General features: G+C 36.4%; 2 protein-coding genes across 10 annotated transcripts in view; one reads left to right on the forward strand and one right to left on the reverse strand.

The window, feature by feature from the left end:
• LOC133652464 (apoptosis-inducing factor 3) overlaps window positions 1-3,721 on the forward strand; it is a 66,372-nt gene extending 62,651 nt beyond the window's left edge. For all 3 annotated transcript variants that reach the window (XM_062051238.1, XM_062051237.1, XM_062051239.1), the window contains one exon: window positions 2,039-3,721. In XM_062051238.1, the coding sequence (XP_061907222.1) occupies window positions 2,039-2,081 (43 nt within the window). In that variant the 3' untranslated portion in view covers window positions 2,082-3,721. The remainder of the gene's footprint in view (window positions 1-2,038) is intronic.
• si:dkey-98f17.5 (uncharacterized protein LOC569123 homolog) overlaps window positions 1-12,243 on the reverse strand; it is a 51,838-nt gene that overhangs the window by 19,825 nt on the left and 19,770 nt on the right. For 4 of the 7 annotated variants that reach the window (XR_009826583.1, XR_009826580.1, XR_009826581.1 and 1 more), the window contains exons 10-11: window positions 6,990-7,102; window positions 6,781-6,868 (exon numbers count right to left, since the gene is read on the reverse strand). Coding sequence is in view for 2 of the 7 variants with exons in the window: in XM_062051244.1 (XP_061907228.1) it covers window positions 5,590-5,643; window positions 6,781-6,868; window positions 6,990-7,102 (255 nt within the window). In the remaining 5 variants the exon portion in view is untranslated. Of the gene's footprint in view, window positions 1-4,528; window positions 5,644-6,780; window positions 6,895-6,989; window positions 7,103-12,243 lie in introns of those variants that run through there. The other 3 variants (XR_009826582.1, XM_062051244.1, XM_062051245.1) reach the window with 3 other exon arrangements.

The following is a 12,243-nucleotide window of genomic DNA, read 5'->3' on the forward strand; positions in this document are numbered from 1 at the left end:
CATGCCATAATTTAATTGCACATACTGATATGCTAAATGTTTTTAAGTGTTGTACATGCATACAAATGTTTTAAATTAGACTTTCCTATATGGTTATATGTCTCCTCTTTTGTTGAGAATAATTGTTGTACATTCTTGGGTAGCAGGTTATAGTTTGCTTGGTGCGAAAAGAACTGTATGTAACTATATACTAATCATATTTGAATTGTGACTTGAAAACATTAAACATAACGGTTCATTTAGATAACCTAAAGTAGAAGAAATGACTGTAATAATCAAACAATACTTAACATTACATTTATGCTATGATGCACAATAGCAATTTTAGGTTCACTTTATAACCACTGTATTAATGTCGGTTATATAGAACATTCAAACCCTTCAATCAAAAATATAGAAATTTAATGATTTGATGCATTTGCAAACAACTAAAATTATATACCTGCTACACAAGAATGTACAGGAATTCTTCTTTAAAAATATTAGAAATATAAACTTAGGGGGCGGGGGGTATTTTAACAATGTACTGATATGATACAGTTTAAGAAACTGTTGAAACTATTTTTAAGTATTTACAAAGTACAAGGGAGAAGAATCCCGATGAACAGCTTTAACTACTTTAAAAAAATATATATAATAGCTAGATATGAATAAAATATAATAGAGATAACTTTATTTATCTCATTATGTGAATCAAAAAACAACTATTTATTTATGAGAACGTTATTAGCGGTACTTACTTGTTTGTTACAAATTGAGCACAGGAAGAAAACAAACTAATGTGTTAGAAATTGGTAGGATTAAATAAACTCTGCTTCTTACTACTCATTTTCAGACATGTAATGAGAAATTGGAATGATGTGATGTGCCATATTGTAACTGTATGCATGATGGAAAACAATTAAAACCACAACCATAAAGTATAAAATGACTTACCCTTTGGACATGCCAAGTGTATACGGAAGTAGAGAGGGAGGCTTGCTGGAGGCAGTCGACTTCATGTATTGTGATTTTTAGCATTCTTAACTGTCATACAAGTGTTGAAAGAAGTTAAAAAGCTGGATAGTAAAACTTAAACCAATGAGCTGTACAGTATATTTACCATAAAGTTGTGATCATGCCGAGCGAGGGTTACTTGACGTCTCTCTTCACATAAAGACGTCAGCTGGCTTTGCAGTACATTATGTGGGCTCTGTACCGAGGATGTCGTTGTGGCTTGTACAGCCCTTTGAGACACTTGTGATTTAGGGCTATATAAATAAACATTGATTGATTGATTGATACATTATACACTCTTTTTCTTTCATTATTAATGTAGCTTCAGCCATATTGTACTGAGCAGCCAAGACAGGTGTGTAAATTGATTTCTTAAGGTGCCATTATCACATTTCCTTTTTGCTATTACTGGTTATGGCTAAAAAATACAACATAGAACAAGCAATCCACAATTGTGGTGTTTATCTTTCAGCTTTTGAGTTGTTTTTTGTTCTGTTAATTGATATTTCCAAATTAACAGTAGTATCTACTCTATCATGTTTTGTATTTGTAATGATCGTCCCTCGACACAATGCGATTCAAATCGCAGTTTTTTTTAAAGCATATTCTACAAAATTTCGGTCCTAAATTAAGCATGTTCAAGCATGAACATGGCTAAATGAACTAAGAATATCAATACTACAGTAGTATTGGCCATTAGAGAAGACCAAACCAGTCAAAGCAGGCTGTTCAGTATCGTGGTCACCGATTGGCTCAGCTTGAGGCAGCATTACTATATTGCATGGAAAGTGCGTAAAGGTGACCTAAATGTGTTACTTAATGTCAAGAGGGCTCTCATAATGTTGAAAAAACATATGTAGAAGGTCCTAAAAAATTGTTTTACTCGATTTAAAAGTAGTGATTTCGACTCAGAATTTTGTTAATCCATGTGCAGAACCAACTCACAAAAATTGGTGGGCCTTCTTGGCAAGTAGGAACAATTAAAAGAGTTGTTCATAGTAATGTCTCACAACCTAAGGATTAATGTGTGTCTCTCTTGCAGGACTGGAGACATTTCCTGGTTGATTGACAAGGGCTCCCAATGACTTCACATGTGCAGAGACCAGACGTGCACTCGACGTTTGGACACTAAATGGTGCTGACACACAGGGCAGCTATCCCGGTCCGCGGACTTTGACTGTTCAAGACATTAAAACATGTCGCTGACTGACTCTCTGACGTGAGAGAGATTTTAGTCAGCAGGACGTCTTTGACCCAGGTTGTCATGTTTCATGACAATAGTGGATTCAGCTGCAAGATGCCATTTACATGTTGCCACGGATGGGCCTTGATTATTTTTTATTAATAATACTGTATATAGCTTTAATCCTGGATGCACTGTAACTTAATAGAAACATATTATTTGAGAAGATCCTTTTTTATATAGTAGAAAGATGGCGTTCTTGTATGGGGGTTAATTTGTCTCTTTATTACCAAAGCTTTTTTTTGACAATGAATTTATGTCACTGAATTTTTTGCGTTTGTGTGAACTGAATTTTTTTGTACATCAAATTATGCAGACAATTTCATTGAATAAAAGTGTGAGCAAAATGTGTATTTAAAAATTCAGTCTATATAAATTGAAAATTTAGTGCAAAAAGATTCAGTGCAGGAATATTTGTTGCTTCAAAATTCAAGACTCACTTCCGGTAAATTAAGACTGAAGCAATCGATGTTGTATCAGAACCAGCCAATGAGGTGCCCAGGTAGTTGTTCACATAGTGCGTAGAGCTGCATAAACTTCTTCTTTGCCTTCGCAAGACCCGTGTCACATGACTGCAAATTTGACACCCCATTGGCTGGTTCTAATACACGACCGATCGCTTCAATTTTAATTTATCGGAAGTGGGTTGTGAATTATGAATATTTCTGCACTGAAATTTTATAAACACTGTATTTCTACAAAATTGATTTTTAAACAATAATGCATTTTGCTCACATTTTTTCTTCAATTGAATACTCAGCAATATTTGAAGAGATGGATGTAAAAAAAAATCATTTCACAAAATTCGATCGCATAAAATTCAGTTACATACAGTACATTCAGTGTCAAAAAAAGCTTTGGTAATAAAGACACAAATTAACCTCCATATTTTTGTATGAAGGCCTTATATTTGCATGACACATCTTTGTTTTTGCCTAGAAATGCTCACAAGACACTTTATTAAGTACACATGCGTCCAATAAAAGATGTCAAAAATAGCAGTGAATCTCTATGCAGGTGTACCTAATGTTGTGGCTTATGAGTGTATGTCAAACACACACACACACACACACATGCAGCTTTAAAGTGTACTAAATAACCTTTAAAACATTTAAATATACCTCTTTTTATTGGCCGTCTTGCTAGTAGTTTGCACAAATCAAGTTTGATTCCTTTGATTCCATATTAATGCTTGCCTTCAACATCAACACAAAATGATGACATAATGAATGATGCCAATTGCTGGTAGCTGTCTCCTCCATGGGGATGTTTTTGTTACTAACTCAGGGAACTGAGGTTCGTAGCCTGCATGGTTACCCTGTACTTCTCAAAAAGAAAAGAATTTCTTGCTTTAATATATTTTTTATCAAATTACTACTTCTTGGGTTCTGTCTGTATAAACGAGAGGCATTGGTGATGTACGATAGTCAAGTGTTCTTTCTACAAAGTCGGAGGGCTTTTTTAACTACAACTTTGAAATAAAATTATTCTGCTTCACCAAACACTTCATTATTCTGTACTAATGATCACTGATAAGCAAAACACAGAAAAGAAAAGGTCGGTAGAAAATATTTAATGAATTTCACAGACGTAACAAAGTTCATGTTTGACATTTTTCATTTTGAGGCAGTAAAATATTCCTATACATATGAGTTTCATAAAATAAAAATATTGTTAAAAATATTTTCAAAACTCAGCCCAACCCAACTAAGACCACACACAATACAAATGATTATTATATTTTAATGTAAAAAAATATTGTTTAATGTATCATTTTTTAAAACCAGTGTTATCTGTGCCACTCAAATATTTTTACCTCTTTTATTTGTTTTTAGATTTTTTTTCCAAGTTTCCAAACACTGAAATAGCCACAGCTTTTGACTCGCATCTCATGTTCCAGTTAAAAAAATGGTGTCAGTTTGGAGCAAAAGTTTCTTTTTCCAGTAATAAATACCTTACCATAGAATAAGCTCATAAGATAAGATAATATTGCTGATTTTCACAACAAAACTGCATCGTTAACTTTGGGGCTGTTTCACTACTACATGATAAAAACTAACCACTGGGGACGAAATAAGATACACCCGCACAATGTAATGAGACCCAGCACATGAATCCACAGTCAATTAAAATTAGAAATATACATATACACACATTTTTTATATATATATATATATATATATATATATATATGTATATATATATATATATATATATATATATATATATATATATATATATATATATATATATATATATATATATATATATATATATATATATGTGTGTGTGTGTATATATACTGTGTATATATATATGCTGCTTCATCCCAAGTGCAGGACTAATAGACTAAAAAACTCCTTTGTCCCACACGCCATTAGACTGTACAACTCCTCTCTGGGTGGAGGGGGGGTACTAGGATTACAGGGGATGCAAACCAATAACAGTGCAATACTTTTTCATACCATGGTCACTACTGCTTAGTACATATACATATATATATATATATATATATATATATATATATATATATATATATATATATATATATATATATATATATATATATATATATATATATACACACACACACAGTACAGGCCAAAAGTTTGGACACACCTTCTCATTTCAATGCGTTTTCTTTATTTTCATGACCATTTACCTTGTATATATATATATATTTAAAATGATGTGTATTATTCTAGTTGTATATAACTGCAATGCAGCCTACTGAGAGATGTTTGTAATATTCTTCCCCAGTCCCACAATTTAATTAGATAACCAAAATACAGCCCTCAGCAGGTGCAATTTCAAGCTATAATCATTATCTTTGTAAAGGCATAATTTTTGTTGTAGGTTTAATTTTGGATCTCATTAAATTAAGCACGTGTACCTAATGCTGTGGCAAGGCAGTGTAAAAGGACAGAAGTGTTACTGGTATGACAATAAAAAACTAGAATGCCCAGTTACTATTGCAGCTTTGCCCATTAAAATATCACATTCTTGTGTCTCCAAAGACACAGAAAATCAGTGCAATGACGTTTCAGGGGATGGTATAATAAAGACATCATAGAAAAATGTGAATAAATTAAGTGTAAACAAATTTAGTAAAGCGGCCTACAAAATATTTTAACAACAAATTCACATTATAAATTCCACAATCAGTCTCTTGAGAATATTGAAAATCAAAGGCACTTTCTAATTAGTAAAACTGGTAATAGTGCCTTTGGCCGCCGCAATATTTGGTAGATGATTGTCAGTATAAGAACAAACTTCCCAGTGTTTCACCAAACACTACACAGCCACTTTTTCCAGCGCTGTTAACGTACATGCGTGACGCTTACCCGGGGTCAAAGGTCATATTCTGCAGCACATTGCTGGAGGTACCATTCATACAATTTACCCTGTGGAAAAAATGAATTATGAGAGGTACATTCACAAGAATTACACTTTGAGATAAATATGTACAGTGGTACCTAGTTTTTTTTTTTAAATTATTCCTTTTCAAAAGGGTCAGACGAAAACCGAATCATAGGAAAACAATCAATTGTTCCCATAAGAAATTATGTGAATTCACTTATCCATTTCATACACCCACAAATATTAAAACACATTTTATGAAAAACAAAGATGTATACGCAGGAAACAATGCAAAATGACAAATGACTAATGAAATGGATAAATAAATATGTTCTTTTATCGAAGACTCTTGATTTAAAAAATGTTTCTCACCTTCTTTATCAAAGTGGTGACACTTGCAACTCTCTTTAGCCCCATTACGGGTTATTTTGAAGTCATACTCAGTACGGTGGGCATGGTAGCAAACGGAGTCCCTCACAAGTTGTTTTTTTTAACTGAACGCTCAAGCTACCAGTTGAATAGCCCAACTGATGAAAAGTAGAGGACCTAAAATGGAACCTTAAAGAACACCACTAGTATAACTAAAGAAAATAAACAAATGACTACTGACTGCATCTTAAGTAAAAAAAGCTACAGCAACACCTTAGTTACATAAATCACATAACAAAAAAAGTGCCCCCAAAAAGGACTTAGAGGGGTGCTTTGAGGAATGCCTCAGTTAAGTAAATGACAAGTTTGGACCCCAGTGTTTTATGTTTGCTAGGCAATGTTAAATGTCAATGCAAGGATCTGCCAAAGTGTTACAGTGGTCCAAGTTCCTCTACACAACAGGAGCACTCTAATATTTTTAGGAATTTGCTGTAAAAATGTTTGTTTCACAAGTTTTGTACTGAGCCTGGGAGCCGGTATGGTGCCCTGCCCTAGACTTTCTACCGTGTCCCGGTTTTGATGCCATACATCCTGCATGCACTATTCCTTGTACAATCATGCATGCTAGAGCAGGACTACATTTGAACCCACAGACTACGGCCAGTTAAGTAGTTTTGGATGATGTCACTGTCGTAAATATTACAAAATGTCATCCATTGTAGCTAGCAAAAAAAAAAATCATATTTCTGTGGTTATCGAAGATGCTATGTTACGAAGCGGACATATACGAAATGTTAATGAGTCTGTCTAACCTTTTTGGCTTTGACGATATCCTGGATATAATCACTGTACTCTGTCATCACTCTCTTCTCCTTCTTTGTTAGAGTCTTGTTTCCTTGACTAGAAGTGGAACATCATGGCATTCACTTAGAATTAAGCATTGTACGTATAATCAAACCATTGTCCTTCAGTTTCTGATTACTAGATGAATGGTATTTATAAAATAGTTTGTGTTACTTACCCAGAGAAGTATTTAGAGAGGAAAAGTAGGAGGTAACAAAAGGCTCCAAAAAGGATCACAAAGACAACTTGCCCATCTTCCGGAATCCACTCCCATAAGTACATCACAATTCCCTATTAAGTGGATAAAGAAGAAAAAGGTGTTCCTAATGCAACTATACGCGCTCATACTGTAAGTCACAACATGGAATACATCAGCACAAGCCATTAATTAAAATGTGAGAGACATTCTTCATTAAAAAAACAAAAAAAACAATGCTCAGGTTTGACGCAAAAATAAATAAAAGCCCTGATCTAAGATCCAAATAACACATGCTTAATAGCGTGTGCAAACTATAAAATTGTGTGTACTCTTAGTGGGTGTGTTGCAGGTGATCTACTAAGACTGTGTGTACAATTGATAAGTGCAAAAGTGGTGCAGACTTCGCTATCTAAATGAGATGTTTGTGTGTATGGCGGCTGTCACCATGGAGACACTCATTTCCATTCACATTTATGGCATCATATGGTCCAACCTGAAGCTTTTTCGTTGTGTTGTTGAACATGCAGCACATAACTATAATGTACCAGCGATTCTAGACAACAGAACCTATTTTTCAATAAGCTGAAAGTGCGCTCTGGGTGTTGTAATGGTGCATCTGGAATGATCCAGACTTTATATTACATCTATTACATATTGCCAGGCTTATTTTAAATATAGGATATGTAATATATTTCCTATGTGAAAAAACCAACACCATTTAAAAAAAATTAGACAGCAGTAGGGATGATGTTTGAAACCTGTTCTCCCGGTTGTTCGATAAGAAAAGAACCGATTCCATTGACTCAAATCCCTTTTTGAGAACCGATACCCGTTATCGAGCCCACTATAGTAAAGAAAAAGAGTTGGTTCTTTATTCGAATCCCTGGGAACGAATCCCGTCCCACAATAAATGCCCTGTGGGACATCACAAGAAATGACGTCACGTAGCTCAGTCATTAGGCGCAGATAGGGAAAGCAGGAAAAACAATGGACCGGAAAAAGCGCTCCAAGGTGTAATAAAGTTAAAAACAAAAGGTATAATCCAATGAATACCTTTACTGAGAGATTTGAGCAGGGTACAAACACATGACGAACACTTTTACGACCAACCGGAAACATAGCAACCAGGCTAGCAACGCACCTCCTTTACGGCAGCTGTCGCAATGTTCTTAAAGCAACCGCAGCACATACATATATATACAACATATATGACATCTCCCTTTTTTAACTTTTGTTTTTCTTTCCTTGTAAACAAAACAAAATCACACTGTATATGCATTCACAGCTTTTCTTTTCAAGTCTTCGAAAACAAGATCCTGCCACCACATTGGATTATACCTTTTGTTCTGAACTTTATTACATGGTGTCAGAAAAGACGGAAAGTCACGTCGCGGCAAGAAAATGGCCAAGTTTAATCCTCCGGATAATTTTGCGTTCGACCGACCAAATGAATGGGGAGATTGGAAACAACGTTTCCAACGGTATCGCATAGCAACAAAACTAGCAAAGGAGGACGGCGAAGTACAGGTCAGTTGCCTGATATATGCTATGGGTCCAGAGGCTGAAAACATTTTCAAGACGTTCATGTTGTCAGAGGATGATCAGAAAAAGTTTGACGTTGTGTTAGGAAAATACGACGAGTACTTTTATCCCAAACGGAACGTGATCCACGAGCACGCATGTTTTTACCAGAGAGGACAGCGGCCCGGTGAGAAAGTTGAAATGTTTATCAGAGCTCTATATGATTTATCCGAACACTGTGACTTTGGAGCAGCGAGGGACGACCACATTCGTGACCGCATAGTTGTGGGTATCGTGGACAAAGACCTGTCGCGCAAACTGCAGCTGGAGGCTGGTTTGACGCTAACCCAAAGCATACAGACTGTTCGCCAGTCCGAAGAGGTGAATGCACAAGTGCACCAGCAACAAGGAGAGGCGCGCACGGCGGTGCAGGAGATCGCCCGCAGATGTGGGAAATTTGCATACAGAGGAAAACAAAAGTAATAAAAGTGAGCTTTTGTTAAACCAAATATTGTGTTTTTTTCCATATACAACAACCTATCTGGATTCGACAAGAGAATCGATAAGGAATCGGTTGGATAAGAGGATTCGATAATGGGCTCAAACTCAATAATTTCTTATCAAACATCATCCCTAGACAGCAGCCACCAAAACGAATCAACTTTGTTTTAATCAGCCCTTTAAAAGGGAATTGCACTTTAAAAATATTTTGCCTATCACTCACAATCTTTATGTAAAAGAATAACACATATTTGTACTATTCATTTTATGCATTCTAAATTGTAAATGTGATAAAGCCCTAAAAAAACATCCAAACACCTATTATAAAGTTTTATATACATGCTGTAAGTATATATGCAATGTAGTAACGGGTACATTTATAATAACATTTAATATTTACGTATTTTGATCATTTTTAGAATACCAGGCACATTAATTTAAAAAACACATCACGTTTGCTTTTTTTCCAACATCACTGATTACCACTCACTGCAGACTTCATGAGAGCCAACAAACATAATAAAACATCACTTACTGTACGAGGTCTGCTGTCATTAAGATGTCGATCGACAGAATCTTGTTATATTCCGGTTTAAGAATGGGGGAAACAAGCTTCTTTCCGTGTTGTTCTTGCCATTGCCCGGTCTAAATTGGCTGTCAAAGTGTACCAACTTGTCGGAATACGTCCTCATCCTTCTACTATCCAGGTGAGAGGAATGATTTATGTTCTAGAATAATCTTTCACGAGCAAGGAAGCAGCTTACCACTCGGAGCCGTTATGGTTTGTCTGCGTTAGCGCTTATATTAAAATCATAACTAGTTGGTTAATATTTAAGACACAAAATGTAAAGGGAGTATTGTTGGCAGTTTCTGGATGGTTATTTATTGGGTTCTATGGGCGGAGTGGAGGCCCTCCCATTGGTTCTGCTGTAAGTGGACTTTTATTTACGTTTATTTACACTGAACAAAAAAATAGATGCAACACTTTTGTTTTTGCTTCCATTTTTCATGACTTGAACTCAAAGATCTAAAATTTTAACTATATACACAAAATACATATTCCTCTCAAATATTGTTCACAAATCTGTCTAAATCTGTTTTAGTGAGCATTTCTTCTTTGCCAAGATACTCCATCCCACCTCACTGGTGTGGCATATAAAGATGCTGATTAAACAGCATGTTTATTGCACAGGCGTGCCTTAGGCTGCCCACAACAAAAGGCCACTGTGTTTTATCACACAGCACAATGCCACAGATGTCGCAAGTTTTGAGGGAGTGTTCAGTTGGCTGACTGCAGTAATGTCCACCAGAGCTGTTGACCGTGAATTGAATGTTCATTTCTCTACCATAAACCGTTTCCAAAAGCGTTTCAGACAATTTGGCAGTACATCCAACCGGCCTCACAACTGCAGACCACGTGTAACCACACCAGCCCAGGAGCTCCACATCCAGCATGTGCACCTCCATGATTGTCTGAGACCAGCCGCTCGGAAAGCTGCTACAACGATTGGTTTGCATAACCAAATAATTTCTGCACAAACTGTGAGGAACCGTCTCAGGGAAGCTCATCTGCATGCTCGTCGTCCTCATCGGGGTCTCGACCTATCTGTTTGACATCTTAACAGACTTGAGTGGGCAAATGCTCATGAAGTCTGGCGCGTTGGAGAGGTGTTCTCTTCACAGATGAATCCCTGCTTTCACTGTTCAGAGCAAATGACAGAACGCGTGTGTGGCGACGAGTGGGAGAGCGGTTGTCTGATGTCAATGTTGGGATTCGAGTGGCCCATGGTGGGGGTAGGGTTACGGTATGGTCAGGCGTATGTCATGGACAACGAACGCAAGTGCATTTTATTTATGGCATTTTGGATGCACAGAGATACTGTGATGAAATCCTCAGGCCTATTGTTGTGCCATTCACCCGAGACATCACCTCATTTTGCAGCATGACAATGCACGGCCCCATGTTGCAATGATCTGTACACAATTCCTGGAAGCTGAAAACATCCCAGTTCTTGCATGGTCAGCATACAACAGTGTGTTCCAGTTCCTGCCAATATCCAACAACTTCACACAGCCATTGAAGAGGAGTGGACCAACATTCCACAGGCCACAATCAACAACTATATGCAAAGGAGATGTGTTGCACTGCGTGACGCAAAAAGTGGTCACACCAGATACTGACTGCTTTTCTGACCCCCAGGAAAGCAAAACTGCACATTTCAGAGGGGCCTTTTATTGTGGGCAGCCTAAAGCACACCTGTGCAATAACCATGCTGTTTAATCAGCATCTTGATATGCCACACCTGTGAGGTGGGATGGATTATCTTGGCAAAGAAGAAATGCTCACCAACACACATTTAGACAGATTTGTGAACAATATTTGAGAGGAATAGGTCTTTTGTGTATGTAGTAAAAGTTCAACTCATGAAAAATGGGAGCAAAAACAAGTTTTGCGTTTATATTTTTGTTCAGTATAGTTAGTTTGACGGATGTATTTTTTTAATACATTCTGTCTTCCATGATTGTGAACGATAGACAACATTTAAAAAAAGTGCAGTTCACTTTTAAGTTATCCAGCAGCTATGAAATTATAAAATGATATTGCTGAATAGATGATATGTCTAATATTTTTATTTTTGACAGTCCAAATATGTAGACACCCACAAAGATGGGATTTTCTCTCTATCTCTCGTGTCTAGTATTTTTATTTCTGACAGTCCAAATATGTAGACACCCACAAAGATGGGATTTTCTCTCTATATCTCAATCATCTGTCTTCATAGCCTGATTTCCTACTTCTCACAGCCATGTGTGTGTAATTGTTTGCAGAAGCGTACTAAATATAGATGCAAAACAGCAACAGCAGAACAGTTTTAGTCTTGATAAATCACATTGAGAGGGCTAAATGATAATATTTGCATCTTCTCCTAGTATTGTGGGCGTTCTGATAATCAGCATATATTCTGCATATACATGAAGGCAGACACGGTAAATGGATTGCGTTTGCTATTTTGCTCATTTAAGAAACACAACCCTCTGTACACAAGCTTAGTAGATTAGCTTTGCGGCAATTAAGTTTTCACGTGTTTTATACATGCAAACCTTTAGTAGATTGGGCCCAAAATGTTTAAGACTGCATCATATTGGGAGATACAAATGATTGCAGCCCCTTTTAATTATAAGAGACCCTAATGAGTATGAGCTAAGAGAC

Source organism: Entelurus aequoreus, linkage group LG06, assembly GCF_033978785.1.
Source record: "Entelurus aequoreus isolate RoL-2023_Sb linkage group LG06, RoL_Eaeq_v1.1, whole genome shotgun sequence".
Taxonomy (NCBI): domain Eukaryota; kingdom Metazoa; phylum Chordata; class Actinopteri; order Syngnathiformes; family Syngnathidae; genus Entelurus; species Entelurus aequoreus.